The sequence below is a fragment of the Apiospora hydei genome (assembly GCF_038363865.1).
Source record: "Apiospora hydei strain CBS 114990 chromosome Unknown utg000009l_segment0_segment0, whole genome shotgun sequence".
Lineage (NCBI taxonomy): Eukaryota > Fungi > Ascomycota > Sordariomycetes > Amphisphaeriales > Apiosporaceae > Apiospora > Apiospora hydei.
In genome coordinates this window covers 2,816,169-2,837,918 of record NW_027117368.1, presented here as the reverse complement: position 1 = coordinate 2,837,918, position 21,750 = coordinate 2,816,169, and the positions used below count along the sequence as shown (strand labels likewise).

General features: G+C 54.2%; 4 protein-coding genes across 4 annotated transcripts; 2 read left to right on the top strand and 2 right to left on the bottom strand.

Annotated features, from left to right (window-relative positions):
• Positions 1-2,312: 2,312 nt before the first annotated feature.
• PG997_012658 (NAD(P)-binding protein) lies at positions 2,313-3,187 on the top strand (the record flags this gene model as incomplete). Its single annotated transcript, XM_066816972.1, has 2 exons — positions 2,313-2,348; positions 2,402-3,187. The coding sequence occupies 2 exons, from the start codon at positions 2,313-2,315 to the stop codon at positions 3,185-3,187; spliced, it is 822 nt and encodes a 273-aa protein (XP_066662664.1).
• Positions 3,188-5,049: 1,862 nt separating this feature from the next.
• On the bottom strand, positions 5,050-8,369 carry PG997_012657 (uncharacterized protein; the record flags this gene model as incomplete). Its single annotated transcript, XM_066816971.1, has 4 exons — positions 5,050-5,148; positions 5,202-5,536; positions 5,610-6,966; positions 7,230-8,369. 4 exons carry the CDS (start codon positions 8,367-8,369, stop codon positions 5,050-5,052), a joined length of 2,931 nt encoding a protein of 976 aa, XP_066662663.1.
• Positions 8,370-16,316: 7,947 nt separating this feature from the next.
• On the top strand, positions 16,317-20,184 carry PG997_012656 (uncharacterized protein; the record flags this gene model as incomplete). The annotated part of the gene is given in 3 exon segments (XM_066816970.1): positions 16,317-18,369; positions 18,387-19,151; positions 19,214-20,184. The coding sequence occupies 3 exon segments, from the start codon at positions 16,317-16,319 to the stop codon at positions 20,182-20,184; spliced, it is 3,789 nt and encodes a 1,262-aa protein (XP_066662662.1).
• A 360-nt stretch (positions 20,185-20,544) lies between these two features.
• On the bottom strand, positions 20,545-21,510 carry PG997_012655 (uncharacterized protein; the record flags this gene model as incomplete). Its single annotated transcript, XM_066816969.1, has 1 exon — positions 20,545-21,510. One exon carries the CDS (start codon positions 21,508-21,510, stop codon positions 20,545-20,547), a length of 966 nt encoding a protein of 321 aa, XP_066662661.1.
• Positions 21,511-21,750: the final 240 nt, after the last annotated feature.

Genomic DNA, 21,750 nt, shown 5'->3' with positions numbered 1-21,750 from the left:
AATCCAAGCATCCTCCTCCTTCCAATTGCGAAATCCCCGGGTTGTCCTGTATGACACCTCGCATCTGCTGCAAGCCCTTAGTTGAGGCCCCCCCACAAAATGACGATGCCATCTGCAATCTGATTGTGGCTACTTGGCGCCGGGCGCTTCTTGGATGCATACCTACCTACCTAGCTTATGCGATTCTGGCTTATATCCTTCGACGGAATCCGGCCGTGAGCTCAACAACTGCATTTGATTGGTCTCTGGTATCTGCCTTCCGTCATCTTCACCGCCCTAGATTGTCGATTGTTTATCACCTGCATACATGCATACACATTGGCGAGGCCAACACACAGACAGAAGTCTCAAGATGTACAGGTATATGTCGGAGCCGCTCCGCAAACGAACAGCTTACCACTATGGCTCTCGTGAGAGGCGATGTCGGCATGGCTCAATCAGAGCCTAAGGAAAGACTACGTGAAACAGTGTCCCGAACAGACAGACAAAATTACTTCTACGCCTACCTGCTGCTTCACCCCCCACTCGATACGGCCACGTACCGCGCTTTTCATGATCCCGGCATGGGGGGTTCTGGTTCTAATGGGGGCTCGCTACCACCGGGCCATGGCTGCCGGTGGCTGCCGAAGAACGCTATTGCTGCGCTACCACCTTGGCAGCTCTTTCATGTCAGGGGATCGCCGCCTTATCCCCAGGCAAAGTTAGCAGCAAAGGGGCTCTGGAAATCCGGGCACAGACTGGCGTCCCCAATAATCGACTGGCTCGCTAAATGGCCCATTGCAGCTACGAGTGCTGTGACGGATCCGATGACGGGCTGCCATGAATCCCAAGAAAGGTTTGCATAGCTTTCCGCCACCCAGACGTCGTCTTGCATATGCGCTGTGATACGAGTTGGCGAGCCCGAATAGGCCATTCGCTACCTGCCAGCTCTCCCCATCGATGGATATTGACATTGGAACCGACGTTTGCTACAGCCAGAGGTTGCCCTAGCTCGGAGGTCATCGATGCAGTGTCGAAGGTCTAGAGCCTCGCAGCAGAAGCGAGCGAGCTTCTGCTTATCAGAAACCCGCACCTCGAAGCCTCTCTTGACTCCAGGTTGTATGGAGGATAGAAAAGGACCCTTGGAACCGCTAATCTAGATTTTTTTGTCCTCTTCCTGCTCCAAGCTTTTCTACGGGCACCCGATCTCACATCTCACTGCATAAGTCGGCACAACTATCGTGAATGTGTCTGTTACCCTGCCTGTCTAACACGACCACTCTGGACCCCCAGCTTTCTGGGCACCCCCATACTCTAATAATAAGAAACGGACAACATACTGACAGTGAATTACGGATCGCCCTTTCAAAATCCACTGACGCCCCAAACAAAAGTCTCCGACAACAGATCGAACATTCTGCCCCATAATCAAACGGGAGTCGACTCGTGACCCAGTTTTGGTCCCAGAACCCAGCCGCAACACAACTTGAAGCTGCTGCTACCGGGTATTCACCGCTTCATCCCCGAGACTGCTGCGAAACAGGTGAGCAGACAGACCCCTTTTGCTTCCCAGTCCTTTCTTCTCTTCCATTGCGATATAAATCCTACAACCCATCGCCAAAGGATTGGTTGGTGTTTGTAGTCCTTGCTATCCACAATAGACATAGGAAGACATCGAAGGCTCCATCCATCGCGTTATCTCAAGCTACCCTCTTTTCCCCCTTACTCCGCTCACGACTGACCCTCCTAGTCCGCCTTTGATCTACATCGACCCATTCACCCCAGATTCGAAGCTGTCGTCTGCAAACCCACTGTTTTCCCGGGGGTGTCTCCTAGCGCTTATAGGCCAACTCAAGTAGAAAAGACAACGCAATCGCCTTCGTTTCTCCTCCGACTCTCTTCGACCCATAGAGATATAACTTCTGTTGCGCCATATAATCCGACCTTGGTTTTGTCCCAGCCCTCTTATTCCCAATTTATAAACGACTTAGATATATCTATACTGTCACAATGGCCTCCCCGAAGCGCCTTTCGCTTGACTCGAGCGGCCGCACCCTTCATCTCTGCTCCCCGATCCCGAGCTATTCCTATTGCTGCTCGAGCATTCACGAGCTCAGCAAGCCGATTCAGCCGCAGCGACGACGTTCAAGAGACCGAGATTCCTGTCTCTCACTATTCCCCCGACGCGAAGGGCCAAGCCAGTACCACATCGGATCATTATTCCATTCCAGTTTCCAGGGGAGTCCGCACAGCCCAGTCCAATCGAGACAGGTGCTGAGGATGAAAGTGTTACTCCTCTGACCAATCAGGTCTACAGCACGATGCCTCCGACCATGCAGAAGATGTCCCTTATGGGTAAACTCGTCATTGTCACTGGGTAAGCCGCTGTTTTATTAGCCCACGCCCACTTGGATTTCCCAAGGCGTCCCATCCGATTCCTGGTCGCAATGCTGACTCGTCCGATCTTGTTGCTTCCAGTGGTGCTCGCGGTCTTGGTAACTACATGGCTCGGGCTTGTGCCGAGGCTGGTGCGAAAACCTTGGTCATTTTCGATGCCAACCAGGAACTTGGTGACGCCTCGGCTGCCGAGCTGCATAGCAAAACTGGCCTTGAAGTCATATTCTACAAGGTAGACGTCCGTCAGGACAAGGCTATCAACGCCGCCGTCGACGCCGTCACCGAGCGGTATGGCGCCCCCGATGTACTGATCAACTCGGCCGGTATTGCCGACTCCAACATCAAGGCCGAGGACTACGACCCGGCCATGTTCCGCCGTCTGATCGACATCAATCTGACAGGCTCCTTCCAAATGGCCCAAGCCGTTGGCAAAGCCATGAAGAAAGCCAACAAGCCCGGTTCCATTGTGCTTGTCGCATCCATGTCGGGTTCCATTGTCAACTACCCGCAGGAGCAGTCCTGCTACAACGCGTCTAAGGCTGGCGTAATCCAGCTCGGCAAGTCGCTCGCAGCTGAGTGGGCCAAGTACGGCATCCGCGTCAACTGCATCTCCCCTGGTTACATGGATACGGCTCTGAACCGTGTACCGGCTCTCGAGGCTCAGAAGAAGATTTGGTGCAGCCTGACGCCCCAGAACCGTCTAGGTGCTGTTGACGACCTCAACGGCCTTGCGGTCTTCCTTGGGTCGGACGCGTCGGCCTTCATGACTGGCTCCAATGTCATCATTGACGGCGGCTACACTTGCTACTAAACAAAACACATCCTTCTCCCTGAGGGAATCAAGACCATTTTGCCAGGTTGTGTAGTGTCAAAGATTATATGGAACCATAGTCAACCGGAAGTTGAGACGTTAGATGTATCCCACAGCTCCCCTACCCCTACTCTCCCAATTAGCGGCACTTTGCAGTTGTTTAACGTCTGCCACTCGTACATGACACATCCATGTGCGCTTGGGCACGCACACGCCCCCCCCCGGCGAATCGGTAACAGCGCTCACCCTCACCGGTACTGGTACTGTACGCACATGTCTCCCCCAACTACGCCCTGGCAAGACATGCATGCCCGCTTCAGCACTAAGGCAAGACACGTTTACTGGGATGGGGGATGCATCTCACAATTTGGCGAGTAGTATTGATCGCAATGCCACAACAAACCGCATCCTTTTGTTCTCAAACTTATACATGATTTGAGTTTCATCGCATCACGCTTCCTGGGCGTGGTACGAGTAGCTCGCACCCCGAGGAGGGAACGAATGGAGCTGGGCATTAAGCGGCACGGAGGAACATTAGTTGGCATAATACGCATCGGGTTTTCCTTTTTGTCCTATTGTTTTCCTTGCCTGTTTTTGATGACTGGCTTGGTTGCTATATCCTTTCGAGCATACCGCGCAGCTTGCACTTCGCACATAGCCAGCCATGGGTGACTGGATGGCGTAGACGTCGAACCGCCTGTAAATTAGAGGAGGGCCTGGGTGGATCTGGGAACACCCGGTCTGAACATAAAGACGAAGTGGTAGACAGCCTGCGATGATTGGGGGTTATCCTATGCATTGAGACCCAGCATAGAGAGACGGAATGGTGTGGTTTGCGTATATTGCCGTTTCTTCCACCCTGAGACGTGGGTGTCTCGGAGAGGTAGATAGAAATAGAGAGATGTCGATCCCCTTATATCACTTCTACTAGACTGGGATAGACACAGTTGCCGGCATGTTTATGAAAACCAGACATTCAAAAGTACATCATGGATCTTCCAGCAACGCAAAGATGCCAGCCATTATCAACGAATGTTGGCAAAGTAAGTCTTCGAGGACCAGCCCTAAACCGACTGAGTGAGATAACTATTCAATGTTTGACAGCCCCTGATATTGGTAATACAAACCAGAAGTCCACCCCCACAGCAAGAAGCCGCCAATATTCATTCAACATTTGCATTGTGAAGTTGGTAATCTGGTTACTTGCCAAGCGTGGGGCAACTCCTCTCCTGTCGTTCCATTTTGCTTTGAAGCTTTCGTGTTATGTACACTTTGTTGGATAGGCCAGACCGATCAATCGTGAAAAAGTACTTGTGAAGGTAATCCTCGCATGCCCTCCCCGCCCTTGCGCTCTTTCTTTCGGCTCCTTGTCTCGTCACGTCTCGTCTCGTCTCCCCGCCCATCATGCTTCCCCCGCGTTGTGTGTTATATTTCATGACATTTCATATCCGGGCAGCCATGAGCAAAAAACAAACAGCTTGCTTCAGGAACCAATATCCTGGGGTTTCTTGGCGTCATATATCCAAGAAGGCTCGTATGTAGCTTCGACGTCACTGCGACGTACATGCTCTCGGGAAAGGAACTTCATGGTGGGCTCGATAGCCCTCCTTGTGTCCCCCAAACCGAGCCCAAAATGCCACCACCACCCACAACCTCCTACCCCTTAATCCTGACAAGATGAGCCGCCCCCTTCATGCCCTATCTCTATAACAGATGGTAATGGTAATGTTAATGATGCGGAGTGGATGTTTCGAATCGGGAGTATCTGAAAAAGAAATCGCAACAGTCGCTATGATACTAAACATTCCAAATCGGATGCTAGTTGATGCTTTGTAATCGTGAAGTGACGAGATCCGTGTCGTTTAACCCTTACGGCTCTTCTCCTGTTGACGGGCTTCTCTCGCGGCTCGCACCAGAGGAGATAACGAGGCCAGGTCGACACACGTCTTCATGAATTCATGCTGCAAAGAAACATTAGTCTTCATATTCAAAACGGCGAATCAGGTTGACATACCCGTAACAAGTCGTGTGCGCTGGCTCTCTTCTCGGGATCCACCTTGAGCGCGAAATAGAGGAAGTCCCTGAACACTGGAGACAGACTTTGCTCGTCCTTGATCTCCGGCGTTCCGTTGGTCGCGATCAGCCAAAGGGCACGAAGAGGTGATTCGGTCAAGTATGGTGGCTCTCCTTCGATCATCTCGATGGCCATGATTCCAAGCGACCAGATATCCACCTTTCTACCGTACTCCTTCCTGGTCACGACTTCAGGCGCCATCCAGTAGGGTGTGCCGACCATGGTAGTCCGCTTGTTATGCGCCTCGTTGATCTGAGCACAGAAGCCAAAGTCGGCTGTTCGATACGTTAGTCACCGGTCACTATATACTGGCATAGCAGACCCGATATCGTTAGGGGCTTGACTTACTGAGCTTGATGCAACCTTCCAACGAGAGCAAGATGTTGTCGGATTTGATGTCACGGTGGATTACCCCCTTAGAGTGCAAGTGCTGCAAACCTCTCAGCGTCTCGCGGCACACCGAGGCAATTTGACCTTCGGTCATGATGTTGAAAGTGACAACGTCTGTCAGACTGCCACCCTCCATGTACTCCATGATGACCCACAGCTCTCCACCGCACAGGTAACTGTCAATGAAGTTGACAATGTTGGGATGGGAGCTATCCTTCATGACCAGGATTTCGTTAATGATCAGATCCTTCTTGGGTTGCTGTTCCAGATTCATCTGCTTGATAGCCACCAATTGATTCGAGTTTCGTGTGTTACCAGTATATACGCCTCCGGAAGCACCCTGTCCAATCTTGGTGAAGTTACGGTAAATCTCCCGAGGGTCGCCTTCAGAGCAGATTCGCTTCAGTGCCGCCGCAATATCTATCGTGTTGCTTTGGCGCGCACGTTGACGGGGACGTGCCTGAGGATTCGCACCGGGCTGCTGGTGCTGCTGTGGCTGCTGAGGCTTGGAAGCCGCACCGTTGGAATCGGGCGGTCTGCCAAATTGGGTCTGGGGACTCGGCGGCACGCTTGAGCCCTGAGGCTGCTTATGGCTCATGGAGCGGCCAACCTGGCCCTTCATGGCTGCCGCTTGGGCTTGGGCCATGGCTTGCCTCTGTTGCTGTTCCATTAATTGCTGTTGATACGCTTGTTGCTGCGCCGGCGAGGGCTGTGTTGAGCTGGACGTGTACGGCGAACTGCCGTTGGCATGTGAGTTCGATCTCGATCGCGAGCGCATCTCTTCGGGGAGCATGGGGACATTGTCCTTCGGGGGGGCGTAAGCAGATGAAGGAAGCTCATCAGCGCTCTGCGCCATGCCAATTCCGGAGTCCTTCGCTGGGTGCACAGGCGCATGCGGTGTGTTTCTCGATGACAGCGAAACAGGCGGCCTCGGTGCAGGTCGGCTGGGCATCATGTTGATATCCTTGGCGGGCAGGGGCCGGGGCCCCTGCCGGGGGACGGGCGGCGGCGCTCGGGGGTTTTCAAAGGTGCCTTCATTTGTTACGACTGGGAATCTCGGACTGGCTGGTGGACTGATCAAAGGTGACATACCGGCAGTGTTCGTTGCATATATACCGGGAGACATGCCACCCGAACGGCGCAGTTCTGGAGCTCGCACATCGTGGAACTTCTCAAGAACCTGGTCCTCATGGGGCCTCTCCGACGTCTCCTTGTAGAAAGTCACAAGGTTCGCAATCATCTGCGGGTTCTCTCTCTGCGCATTCTCGGGAATGCCACTTTCGTTGATGAGACGCTGCCATTCTTTCGGGAGACCCTGCGATTGGATGAGTAACTCGATTCTTTTTCGTATATTCGTGGAGAGGGGCGCAAGGGGGACAGCGCAACATGGGACAAATGACGCATTTCAGGTAACAAATGAAAAGATGGCTTCGGGCGGAGAGATGTGAAACAACAACAGTGTGAAGTAACATCAGCCGGCCAGGTTGACAAGATGTAATAGTACAAGACGGTGCTTAGACAAACGGAAAACGGAAGGGACACCGAACGGGAATAGCTGCAACAGAGGAGAGCACGCACCGTGAATTGGCCTGACGAGCTGTCGTATCCGACATGTGTGACGTGAACGGGATTCTCTGGCGCTGAGATGACAGGCTTCTTGGGTGACCCCACCAGCGTACTCATGAGACCCGAGAAGCCAGACTTTTTCCTCAAGACGCCGGGTTTCGGCTCTTTCGTCTCGTCTGAATATCGCTTGGGCCCTGTCAATTGGCTCTCGCCGATGCGGGGGCCCTGTTGGGCTTTTTCAGACAGCGACATGGCCATGGGCGAGTCGCGTGAGAAACTGGTCGAATGGCGAAGTTGCGGACTGGCGTGCCGCGGGTCGGGGCTGGTCTGCGCGTGAATGAGTGGGGGAGGCGGAGGACGACGGCTTGATGAGTTGGACCCGAATGATGGCAACGGCGACGTCTTCGTGGACTCGAGATGATTCAGAATCGATGTGCCGTCGAAAGGCGCGCCTACGAGTTCCTCGGATGTTTTAGAGCTGAGGGGCTGGAGGTGCGGATCCGACAAACGCTTGTGTTTTGACGCCTTGGACGACTTGTGCGATCGGCCGTCTAGAAAACCCAGGTAATTGCTGCTGTGATGATTGCTCGAGTTTGACGGGCTCAAGATATGCGCGGCCGCGGTTGCGGCAGCAGATGAAGTCGCGGGAAAATACCCCAGGCCGCTGTGACGCTTGCCGCCACTTTTGTCGTGCTGCTGCTGTTGGAGACGGTGATGGTTGCTGCCGTTGCTGTTGTTGTTGCTGGGTGAGCCTTGCCAATCGTAGGCGGCGGGCTTATGCGAGGGCGAAAAAGTCGAAGGAAGGAATTCGCCGTTGGCCAAGACGGGCGAGGGATTGTTGGAGCGTTGCGAGCCGCTACTGCGAGCGCCGTTGGACAGCGCGGAGCCAAATGCTGCAGAGGCCTTGGTGGTGGGCGTTGATCTTGGGGGAGGAGCACTGGGAGTTCGCCTTAGACTGCTGGAGCTCCGTTGACTGCTCCCTAGTGAGCGACCATCCGAGGCGATGATGGTGGTGGTCGTGGCAAAGCCCGAGGCTATGGAATTCGAATAATGATGTTGGTGCTGGGGATGGGAGGTGTTCGGCTGATACTTGGGAGGAGGTTTCGTGAGTTTACGTCGTTGTTTGGAACTCGAGCTACTCTGACTCTCCATCGCTGGAACACAAGAAACGAAAGGGGAGTAAGAGAGGGTCGACCTAGACGCAGGCCAAACAAAACGAGATGTGTGAGCCGGTTCGATGGTACAGTGCAGTATTGGCGTCTATGGAACCTTAGACTCTAACCGCAGGTACTGTACTGTCGTAGTAAGGTAGTTATGGGGAGGGGTGCGCGAGGGGTGGCAGAAGAAAAGAAACCAATCTGTAGTTGGGACTGGTCCTTGACTTGTAACCCGGGGCTAGCTGTTTTTGTCGTTTTTTTACTTCGTCCCTCCTCTGTAGCCTCTGTCTCCCTCTGCCGGCTTTCTCCTCTGTCCCTGTCTCCTGGGTTTTTTCCTTCTGCTCGTTGTCGCTGCTACCCTACTTTCTGATGGATCGGGAGGGTGGATGAATAATAGATGGGACTCGCTCGGAACGGGACTGGATGCAGAAGGAAACAAGGTTGGGGGGCCGTCTCTCGTTTTGAGTCCGGTCTCGACGACTAAAAAAACAACAAGTACCTAGCAATTGGCTTTTTTCTTTCTTTCTTGCTCTTTCCTCTCACTCTCCGGGTCGATGAAAAGATGGCTAGAGGCAAGTAAGGCAAAGCAAAGCAAAGCAAAGCAGGTGTACAGTAGTAGTAGTAGCAGCAGCAGGCAGGTGGTAGGGCAGGTAATCAATGTAAGTAAGTACGTTCGGGTGCTGCTGTTACAGTTGAGTCTAAGGAGCCTCCTAAAATCTTGGGGCCGCAATTCTAATTTGCTTCCAATGCATCGAAAATGGGACTCGACCGATACGAATGAATGTGTGAGTCTGGTTGAGTGGAGGAGTGAGCGTGTGCGAGTTGCGTTAGCTAATTGAGTAAATGCAAAGTGAAGGGGAGCGAAGAGATGGGGGAAAACCGGAGAGGTTGTTTGGTTTGATTGCTCTCTCCGTCGTGTCGTGTTGTGTCGTGTCTTCTCTGAGCTTTCTCTCTCTCTCTCGTCCATGCTCTCTCTGCACTGCTCTGCGCTACTCTCTCCCGTCGGCTTCGTCTTCTGGCTCCTCTATCTACCTAGGTATCAAGTCTACCAGGCCTAAACATCCCGTCATGTACGTGTTTCTCGCTTTATCCATGTATCTTTTCTTCTAAAGCTTGCCATCCATCCGTGCATTTCCTCCGCTGCCGCCCATTGGTAATGGCACTGACCTGGAGGCCAATGGCACTGTCAATCAATCCTGCCCAATTGCTCGCGAACTGCAGCAGCACCTTTCCATAACTACCCATCCCTGGTCGCACATCAATTTCAAGATCTGGTGTCTGGTGGTGGGCGGATGCATGTGGATGTGGATGTGGGCTTCAAGGGGGGGTGGGTGGTGGGCGGTTGACGGGAGCGACCTTGACCTTGGAATCTTTTTTTTTTCCTTTTACCTTTTAGTTACTTGCCTGCTCAAGGTTCAAGGTTAGGATCAATCTGATGGGTGCGAGTTTGAGCATGAAAGAGGGGCAGCCCCGGCAAGCCCAGGGTGGCTAGGGTGGCCAGCCAAGCCAAGCCAACGGTGACGGTGACTGGGAGAGATATCTGAGAGACATTCACACACCACATCTGCACTCAAAAAAGCTGCCATTCTCTCGATATTACCTACGTCGTCATCCTCCGCCCAGGTTCCATTGCAAGCCCGACCATGTACCCTACTTACCTGGGTGGTGATCGCGTGAGCATACCTACCTACACACACACACACACACACACACACATCAATGACCTAAATGCCCTGCACAGTGTGCAGTCAGTCCGTGCGTGACGGGCAAAACCACTGCCTTGCCAAGGGGCGTCATGGGTAGCGGAGAGAGACTTGTGAAGTGTGTAAACAACACAAGCCCGGCATTCTAAAACGATTCGTTAGATATTACGTCTCATTTCTTTTCTTTAGATTGTTCAAAGCGGGATTCTAGTGTATGTACGGTATGTACGGTACTGGGGTTTGAGTTGGCGGCGCACCGTTGCTCACCAGAGCCTCCTCCCTCTTCCTCTTCGGGGCACCTCGCGGTACATGCTATAGCTAGCACATAAACGATCGACAGACCACTATCCACTGACACAACCGTCGCTGCTAGCTGGCTTAGCAGACTTATTAAACATCCGCCCGCCCATGCCACACACCTGCACGGACAGTGTACTGTAATAATAAAATAATATCAACAACAATACGAACAGCGCTCGCTGTGATCAGTCGGATGCGTGTCCTTGCGCCAGCTGTGCCGATGATTGGCAGGGGCGTGGGGATTTGAGATCAGATGAAGGGGCTCTCTTGATACTACTCTCCAGTCTCTCATGTCGCAGGCTTCAAAACATCTACATCTACGGATACATCTCCATGTTTTGTACTGTACCAACCACGAACTGTAGCTATGTTCGATGTTGTTTACTTGGACCAGGTTGGAAGAATATATCCAGAATCCCGATGGCCCAATTCCCCACCAAATCTACACAATGGAGGTTATCTCGTAACGAGATTCTCGTCAGCGACCCCTGGGATTTCGAGCCTACGCAATGTACCGTACCAGTCCCAGTGTCCTGGGGCTAGTGATTTTGGGGATATTGGGGGGGAAGGGTTGTCTTGTTTTCCTGTTCGCCGAGAGAACTTGATAGTAGGCTGGGCCTTGGCCTTGGCTGTGTGGGGGCGTTGCTCAGGCCTTGCGCAACAAGGTTGTTTGACCCTACCGACTACCTATGAGATCTTCAGCTCCTTCTTTTACGTCGTTTGTTTCACAGGCGGAAACGAGGTCAGTCTGTCTACCACCGGCATGTTGGTTAATACGGCACGTTGAATGGTAAGTGCTGCATACCATCCCAATCCCGATTCTGGGGGGGGCCACCTGTGCTTAGCTTGCTTGCCGGGCGTCTGGCCGGCTCGTTGGGCGTCCGAAAACGTCGGCGTCTACCTAGGTAGACTTTCAAGCATGTATGCAAGGGGCCATCCCCAGTATGTCGCAATATGTACGGTTGAGTTCGGGTTGGGAATCACGTTGCTTCTGGCGTTTGGTGCTGCCTGAAGAAGCGAAACTCCCCACCGTCATAATATTACACATTTCTTTTCTTCCTCTTCACTGCTCGCCTCTATGTGTTCTTCTCCCTGCTCTTCTAGTCTCTCGCTCTCGTCTTCTTCTCCCATCTTTAGTCTCGTTTTGGCTTTGCCCATGCGCAGCCAAAAAGCAACGGCCACCCATCTCATTCACTGGCGTTTCAAAGAGGGTCGATGATGACACCGACTATCGAGGTGGTCTGGCGCGTCGACCAGAACTAGGGACCGTTGGGATCTGGCTACCTCATCGTGCCCGACTGCTAGCAAACAACAACCGTAATGTTGCTATATCAGGCTCGTGGATGCAGCCTAACGGTTGTGTAGCCAGAAGTGTAGCCAAGCGAGTGGTGAGGATTCATCATTGGTCGTGTACCAGAAAACATTAGGTATACGGGAGATTGCCCGAAACAGTTTGTATTAACGTTTACTCCGCCCCCTTCCAAGGGATTGGTCACATTAGTTGCAAGCAGCGTTCAGCAGTCCAAGCTCGACGATGAAAGGCAAGAAATATTTCGCAGTACGGTAAGCAAGTAGTCTTGTGGGACCCTGTAGTCACTTGCTATGGCTTGATAAACACCCGGTCAGTGCTATGTATTGATGGGCGAATGTCAGGAGTTCAAGAAAAGACCCTGAAATCCACGACGGTCCCGGTCGCACGCGTAGCGCGGGACCTGGCTCGGCCCATTTTGATAGGTCAGATGCATGCTTGCTCTGCTCCGCCCAGCTTGCCAGCCCAGCGATGGACGAGTGGCATTTGATTTCTTAGGCACCCGGTAGCTCGCATCCGGTACATCCTGCCGGCCGCCCGGCGAAGACGCCAGAGGTACAACAGCCACTCCTTTGCACGCGATAAGGCAGAATGGGTCATCGGCTTCCCCCTGCCGCTGAGAATCGTTCGGGCCTGGGCGGGTGCATCACGGAACCCACGGCGCCGGCGGCGGGCACGTCGCTGCGGTCCTGTCGGCTGCGTCCAACAAAAATGCACTGTATAAGAGCGCAAGCAGGGGTTACCCGGTAAGCTAGGCGTGTCGAACTTCCTGAAATCCCAGCCATCTTTGCCAGAAACTGCGGCTCCATGACTCAAACAAAGATCGCGATGGCTGAGGAAAACGCAGCGTTCGGTTGCAACGTATTATGCACGCGAGACTACTTTCGGTGCTCGATATCTACTTTGACCAAAGACACGGTCCCGGTGCAAGGTGCCTCAGGTTACGTGTTCAATGTGACGCCACTGACTCTTCTTAGTTGTCTCTGTGAGCATCGGAGCCGAAGTGGTATCGGCGCGTACGCAATGTTCCCATGGGTGTCACCCAGATGGATATTCATATGTACATGGCTGCCGTCATTTCCACAGCCCGAGGGGCTCGCCGCCACTCATCATCATAATCTCGACCCGATTGAGCTGTTTCGACTGGAATATATGTTAACCAAGTTGTTCCTGGATTTCGAGCTGGCCCCTGGTAACCAGCCATGTTTTGCAAAATCCCGAGAGCATGGATCAAGCCTTAAAAGCAAACATCAAAACAGTGGGGCCGATATTTTATATTTGCGTCACTTGCTGAATTGGAATCGCTTGACGCCTGCCATGCTCGATGCGCTCCTCGTGCTGAAGTCTTCCGGGAAAGGGGCATTACCGCCGGAAACCCGGTCCCACGTCATTAACATGGCCATGTACTCAACAAGAACCACAGGGCAGGCCAAGAGTCCCACACTGGACTTTCACAAGCATCCTCTTCTCCCTCCGAGATATGGACAAGACTCATTCGATTGCGGGTGTCCGCGCAAGTGACAACGCGGGCGAATCTGTGAAAGCGCTCGCTTACCCGGCGGCCCACACGCGTCTTGGGAAACGATCTGCTACGGATTTAAGCTTACATGGCTTGTCAGTGTCAACAACATTTGATAAGGGAGTTGGATGTTATGGTTCGACCGTTCGATGTCGTACGTTCCCGAGGGTACTATGGGAATAAACTCGGGTGCAAGGATGGGAGATCTGTAGATAGCCGAGAAGCGTCTGTATAGTCGCCGAGCTCTGTATCGGGATTCCACTGGCCAGACGGGGGCGCTCGGCCGCTCTACGTACGAGCAGTACACGTGTGGTAACCTGTTAGGATGACGCTTCCTACCGTTCGGGCCGCATGCTTCCTGTATCCTTTCTTCTGTGTCAGCGTCTCTGTTCTTGGGGCAGCCACCTACAGTAAAGATCGCAGGCATGCTGAATATCAGGCCCAGTACTCCTAAGAGACACGGCCACGGCGATAGTCCGGGTCTTATCTCAGCCATTTAGTAGTGCGGCCATGCTCTTGGCGGCGCAACATGCATTCTCTGAAGTCGCCTGGCCAGTTGGGTGATGTTGCCACACAACATATCTCCATAAAAGCCATATTTCCCTCTTCATATATACATCGCTTCTTATTTGCTTATATGTCGATCTATGAACAACACCTTAGCGAGCGTGACATGGGGATAGACCCTACATAGCTAGGGCCCCTTCTCGATAGGAGAGCTTTTAGACTGGGGACTTATGCAGGTACGCTTGTTTGACGGGATACGTTCTAGCCCCGGGATTTGTGGCGGGCAGCATACTCGCTACTGCTGATGTTCCCGTTAGCTTATGTGATCTGATTCCTGAGAAAGCTCACCCACAATACGAGACAAGCTCGCTATTTCTTGACTGGCGACTCCATGCTTGATACTTGGAGTGAGTCAACCTAGGATTGATCATAGTCTCCTCGCCGACCCCTTTGGGCATCTTTGAGCATCTGAGAACAATGTATATGCTACGATATCAGTATCTCGAAATGAACGTTCATTATATCTCCAGCTATCCGCATTTTGGCACTCGGGTCCACACCGCGGTGTAGTCACGATGGTTGGAAGAACATCTTTCACAAGCACATCCTTACAAGTACCCAGAAGAGACAACATTGATGGAAGGAGATCCAACTCAACAACATCATCTCTGGTGCTTTGAGATCACGGTTGCCTGCAACAGACTCTAGCAAACAGTCGGACAGGGATAACACCAGAGGCATTGGAACTCTCACGAGGTGAGTGTGCACTCTCCGAAAACATGCCCTTCTCTGTCTAGGCTATGTGTGCTATACTCCTACTAGTCTGCACGGAGCTCACACCCAAACCAGTTGTATCCATGAGACTTCATGACGGCGCATCCCTAGCACTGGTAAAGTAGCCTCGGACTGGCCTGGTCGGAGTAGCAGATGACCCGGGATTCTCGCATAGCCCGGTCTATCAAGCACGAAGAAAACACTTCTGTCAACCCTTTCTACACATTAAAAATGGGCCAGGGTGCACAGTAGTGTTATGGCGTGGATTTGGAGAGTCCGCCGGTTATGGCGCCGCTGATGAAGTCGTCCCGATGAGCTGCTGAGGTTGGGCAGAGCCCATTCGCATCGTGGACTTGAGCTTGATATTCGAGGTAGGACGCAAAAACGTTATCTCCGAAGTTACAGTGGGCGAACGAATCCATCCAGCGGGTTCTCGAGTCTGGTAGAAGAAGCTTGGACTTATGGCGGACAGCGCGCACTGCTGCAATTGCTGGCGGCAGGCTTCTTCTTTGTTCTAGGCTCCTGACCTTAGCTCTGGGGACCTTCAGACCTGGGCCGGTTGTGGTTTAGCGGGCAAAGGACCCTGGCTGTATCCAGACGGCCGAAAAGGACACCTGCATCGAATTGACAGAAAGCTGTCTAGCTGTCCCCTATTGTATGTGGATTCCTCCCTCCCCCGGCCGGTGCCATAAAAAAAGATAATGGGATGTTGACAGACTACCTACAAAACACCCCCCAACAAAATCTCCAAGAGGGCATCAACGGCCCTGGCTTTTTGCTGTGGTCGAGTCGAGAAGTCATGTACCTGTATGTACTTGGGCAATATGGAATTTCTAGAAAACGAAATCGTAGGTGCGTTTTAGCTTGCGGTTCAACTCGTACAGGGAAGTTCTGTACGACGTACGTTAAGCTGAAGTCTGACATCCGTTGTCGTGCCGTGTGTTGCTGTATCAAAGCGGAATAGGTCCAGCTCCAATAGTCCCGATGTCCTCCAGTCCATTCGCCCTTGACAGCACTGCAGAGCAAGTTGAGCAGGTACCGGTGACCTTGGGTCACTGCCACCAGACTGCATCAAGCGAATTGCATTCACTGTACCTTAGGTACTCCTACCTCAAAGTTGCCTCCTCCCGGCTGAGCAGGCTCTCAATTGAATTGACTGATTAATTTTTCCACTAATGCCCCCCTCCCCCACCACGGGTGCTTTACGTGACCTAAACCTCCAGCTCCTTTCCCCTACCGACCTGTCTCTACTCCTACTCTCCTACACGTAGACCTCTTCTACTCGGATTTATCTCTCCTTTCACTCCCATTCTCGACACCATTGGTCACCCGTGGTGCATCGAGCATTGAGATCTCTACTTCATTTACTTGTTTATATACTGTAAGTCATCACCAGTTCCGCCCCCCAAAAAGCCCTCTCGGATGCTTGTGCTTCATGCTCGGATCAACCTCCACCTGGAGCACCTGGCTAGTGTCCCAGCAAGCTCCCAAGCCTGTGTGCCCACTGTGACATCTACGGCTGTGTCTGCGACTGCAGCCGTTGGTGTGATGCTGTGCTGGTGTGACTGTTGGTCTTTCTCTCGTGGCCTGTCACCGGCTGGGCATTGCGGTGCTACACTTCCTTAGCCCTGAGCTACAGCCAAACCTTCTTTTGTGGCAGCTCTGGTAGTTAGCTATCACACCACTCTAGAAATTCTTACTTAATTGCCCAAAGCTGACCACGACCCCGTTTCCAGAGTTCCATCTACCTCGTTTTGCCTGCCCGGCCCATTGTTCGCTACTTCCTCGGTCGATCGACCCCCCTCGGTTCCGGTACAGCTCTTATAAGAAATGGCTACTTCTGACATGAATGGTGAGGCTTCGACCTCGGCTGCCGAGCGTTTGCTCCAACAGCACGCCGAAAACCCTCTCCACCATGTAACTGTTGAGGATGCGCCTGACGAGGACCTTCCCTCCGTCCCGTCCAAGACCGCCTCGTCCATCGACACCCAGTCCATCGAGGCCTTCCCCGAGCTCGGTGCCCCCAAGGGCAAGGCCCCCGTCAACATCGCACCCATCTGGAGCGCCAAGGGCGGCAGGTCCAACGGCTCGACCCCGGCCAACGGCACGCCCCGTGCCTCCACGCCTGCTTCTGGTGTCGCTACTCCTGTTGGCAACGTCCCAAACATGTCTATTCCCGGACGCCACGTTGAGACTGTTACCATCGAGCCTCAGTTCATTCTGCCCCGCAACCAGCTCAAGCGCCCTATCCCCGACGTCGTAAAGGACATCAACCGCAAATCCCGCGCTGTTTTGACCACCTCGAATGTTGGCAATGGCCGCCTGCGTATCGATGCTACCGGTCCCCAGGACAAGGCTCAGCAAGCCATCCGGGACCTGGTTCAGCAGATCGGCACCAGGCAGACGATCAAGGTCCCCATCCCCCGCTCGACTAGGGCTCATGTCATTGGAAAGCAGGGCTCCACCATCAAGTCAATTCAAGAGAGGACTGGCGCCAGGATACAGATGCCCAAGGCCGACGATGCGGCCGATGACGACGACGATGATGCTATGGTTGACGTGCTCGTGGAAGGCAACACCATCACTGCTGCCGCTGCTCGCGATGCCATCAACAGAATCACCGGCGAACGTTCTTCCAATGTCAGCACCAAGCTCAAGTCGATTCCTGCCGAGTTTTATCCCTTCATTGCGGGCGCAAACAACAACAGCCGGGAAGCACTCGAGTCGGATCACAATGTACAAATCCGTATTCCGTCCCACCAGCCCTGGGCCCATCCTATCCCCGCCATTCCCAGCGCCGGCGACCGCCCCTTGTTCGCGCCGGCAAACAACGATAACCACATCCAGCTTGCCGGAGACCGTGCTGCTGTAGCCGCTGCCCGCGCAGCCATCGAACGTCGCGCCCAGGAGCTTCAGAACCAGCTACAGATGGATCAGGTTGATATTGCTCGGACTCGTCACCAATTCATCATTGGCGATCGTGGCATTCCTATGGACGACTTCTTCGCTGAGACCAACTGTGTTATCCTGCTGCCCACCGACGATAGTGCTGAGGCTGTGACCGTCATCGGACTGGACCAGGATGCTATCACCTGTGGTTTGGAAAAGGCGATGGATCTCGCCATGAGCATCAGCTCTTCGCCTATGGATGTTAGCCGTTCTCACAAGCATGCCGCTGGTGGGGCATCCACATACTCTCGAGACGTCTCCCGTTATCTCCGACAACGCAAGGAGATTGAGCGTATCGAGAAGCTCCACAAGATCCATGTGACCACCCCTTTCATTGATGGTGTGACCTCGCCTTGGGAACTCTTTGCCCGCGACGCCAAGAACATCATCAAGGCGCAGAAGGAAGTATCCTCGATCGTCAGCGGTCTCCCTCCCTCGAGGTTGGCCACTGTTCCTGTTGATCCGTTCTTCCACGCTTACCTGCGAAGCGATGTCAAGCCCAAGGTTCAGTCAGACTATGGTGTTCACCTCGTTGTGCCGGAACCTGGCGAATCCACCTTCCCCGTGCTCCTGGTTTACGAAGGAGAGACTGGGCCCGAGCCTTACCAAGTACCTCAGAAGGCACCCACTGCTCAAGATCTGAAAACTTTCCAGCAAGGACTCCAAGAAGCTCGCAAGCACATCCTCGACCTCATCGGTAAGCAAGAACAGCTCAAGGCCGAGACCCTTGAGGTACCGACCAAGTTCCATGAGAAGCTTCGCAAGTACATCAAGAAGGAGCAGGACGCCACAGTCCGTAGCGCCGGTGACATTCCTGTCCGTGTGAGTGTGAGGGGCACCACAGTCACTATGCGAGGACCCACCTCGGCGGTCGACTCGCTCGCCTCCAAGTCTCGAGCTTTCGTCGAGCAGGAGAAGGAGGACGAAAAGGAGCGTGGTTTCACTATGAAGTTCGACTTCCTCAGAAGTTCGCGAACCATCTGATTGGAAAGGGCGGTAGCCACATCAATGAGTTGCGCGAGAAGTTTGACGTGGATATCCAGGTCCAAAACGGCGAGGTTGAGCTGAAGGGACCCAAGGCCAAGGCCGAGCGTGCCAAGTCGCACATCAACTCATTGGCTCGCACCTGGGCCGATGAGACTACTCACACTCTCAAGGTCGAGCCAAAGTTCCACCGTGAATTGATTGGCGCCCAAGGCAGCCAAATTGGCCGTCTTCAGACCCGCTACAATGTTCATATCAACTTCCCCCGGACTGCGCGCGCCGGTAAGGATGGTGACGACGACGAGGCTGCCGAGGCTGCTAGCGATTCAGGCAAGCCAAAGCGCCAGCAAGGTGCCGATGAGGTCGTTATTCGAGGGCCCAAGAAGGGTGCGGATTCCGCACGTGATGAAGTGTGGGAGCTCTACCAGTTCTTGAAGAACAACTCGTTCATCGACACGGTTACTGTCCAACAGAAACAATTGCCTTCCCTGATTGGCTCGGGCGGTTCTGCCATGGATGAACTGCGCTCAGCTACGGGTGCCAAGATCGACATCCCCAACGAGCGTAATGAAGATGAGAACACTCTCGTCGATGTTCAGATCAAGGGCACCAAGTCACAAGTTGCAGCAGCCAAGAAGCTACTCGAAGAGAAGCGGGCGATTTTCGACGACACCGTCACCAAGACCATCGATGTCGACAGGCAATGGCACAAGATCCTGATCGGACCTGGCGGTGAGTATTATCATATCCATTGCTGCGCCACTCTTTGTTTCTAAATACTAATATGATTTTAGGTTCTACGCTACGCGACATTATCGTCAAGGCTGGTGGGCCCGACGACAGGCGTCTGCAAGCCAGGACAATCCAGTTCCCCAAGCAGGATGCCGATGGGAATTCGATCAAGGTGGAGGGCCGTACTGATATTGTGGACAAGATTGTTGCTAGCATCGAGGCCATGGTTTCGGAACGAGCAAGCCAGGTCTCTGAAGTAGTTGACGTACCTGTTGAGAAGCACCGAACTCTGATTGGACGCGGTGGCGAGGCGAAGCGCAAGATCGAGTCCGAGTTCAAGGTCTCGATTGATATCCCACGACAGGGTAGCGGACAGACCGGCGTCAAGATCGTCGGCAAGCCTGACGATGTCGAGAAGGCCAAGGAGCATATCCTCTCCTCGATCAAGGAACAGGAGGGCGAGACCGTTCAGGTTCCCCGCAAATACCACAACGCCATCTCAGATAATGGTGCCTTCTTCCGAAAACTGCGCAACGACCACAAGGTTACCGTGGACCATGCGGGCCAGCCGACACCGCCCAAGGCCAAGGCCTCGAGTGCCCGGGCCAACAATGGCCCTACGCCGCTGATCACTGATGATCCAGAGCAGGCTGCCGAGGCTCACTCGTGGAACATTGTTGACACCGCCTCCACCGAAGAAGGCGAGATTCCTTGGGTGCTCAGGGGCAACCCGGAGAATGTGGAGCGTGTGAAGAAGCTGATCGCAACGGCCCTGGAGCAAGCCCAGAAGAACACGGCCACTGGTTACCTCGTTCTCCCTGATCCTTCTACTTACCGTTACGTTATTGGCCAAGGTGGCTCCAAGGTCAATGCCATCCGCAAACAGAGCGGGTGCAAGATCACGGTTCCCCGTGATCAGGCTCGTGATGAGGCCATCGAGATCAATGGATCTCGCGATGGTTGTGAGATCGCAAAGGATCTCATCTTGGAGGCCGTACGTGAAGGAGCGGCCTCGCGACAGCAGCGAGACTAGAGGTCCGCTGGTCGAAACGCTACTCGAGGTGATTCGGGATATGACGCCGATATCTGGTAACTCCTCTTGTTCCTACATATAAAGGACCTGGGCAGGACTAAAAGGCACGCGTGGACATGCGCTGAGAAGTTTATGCGGAGCATTACGGGCGCAAAGATCTCACGGATCCGTAATAATGCTGGTAGAGAAAATGTGATAACGACAATTTAACGAATCCTAAACGATTTGCCCTTCGCCGTGCATGAATTCATATCGGGTGGCGAGTTTCTCGAGGAATCCAGGTTCTTTAATAACACCCTTACTACTGATATCCTTTGCACTGCCACGGCTCAATGTTCATGGCCTAGATAGCTATATGCTTCAGAAGCGAGAACCGTGCGCCTTGATGAAGTCGACGATGACGCCGGTGTTATCGACCACTGTCGGGCCTGTTGGATTCCATCCCAGCTCCCTCTTCGTCTTGTGGCTCGAGGCCCTCTTGTCGGCCGCAGCAAAGGCGAACCAGCCGAAGTGGTCCTGCACCTCGTCGGGCCTGATGCTGATGACAGGCAGGTCCAGCCGGGTCCCGATGGCGGCCGCGAGGTCCTTGAGAGGCACGGCCTCCTCGGCCACGGCATGGTAGACGGCCCCTGCGCGCCCCTTCTCCATGGCCAACCGGTACAGCCGGGCGGCGTCGTCGCGGTGGCAGGCACACCACGCGTTCTGTCCGTCGCCCACGTAGGCGGCGGCGCCCTTGCGCAGCGCCGTGGCCACCAGCACGGCCATGAAGCCCGAGGAGCCGGGGCCGTGCGTGGTGGGTGGGAGGCGGACCACCATGGCGCGCACCGCCTTGCTCTTGTCCTTGTTGTCCGCGAGGTCCTTGCACAGCCTCTCGGACTGGCCACGCAGGACGGACCAGGGGTGCGCGGCGTCGGGCTCGCCGTCCTCGGTGCCCACGACGCTGCCGGCCGGGTCGCCCGACGTCAGCAGGCCGGTGCCCGACGTCACGACGAGCGGCTTGTCGGTGCCCTCGAGGGCCGAGGCCAGGGCGGCGATGGCGGCGCGGTCCGTCGCGGTCGCTTCGGCGTACTTGGAGAAGTCGTCGTGGTTGTAGGCCAGGTGCAGCACGGCGTCGCAGCGGGCCGCGGTGCGCCGGAGCAGGTCCAGGTCCTCGAGGGTCCCGCGCACCGCCTCGACGGATCCGTCCTTGGCGTGGGGGCGGGCTTGGAGCTGGGCCACGCCGGCGTCGCTGCGCGTTAGGCCGACGACGGTGTGGTTGGCTGCTAGGAGCTCGTCGACGACGGCGGTGCCGACGAAGCCGGTGGAGCCTGTGACGAAGACACGCATGGTGGGTTGGGTTGGTGCTGTGCTGGTGTGTATATGTGTGTAAGGGGTTTACGAATGGAGAAATGAGGTCGCTGCTACCTGTTGGTCAACTTTAATGGTCACTAGAGTTGTGGAGGATGTAAGATCGATATTCAACAGCGAGACTCCCTTTATACGGGACAGGCATGGCCACCGGCTCTGTTAAATACACAGTTCCCTGTAACTACCACAAGTCCGCTACTGAAGCAGCCACACGGACTC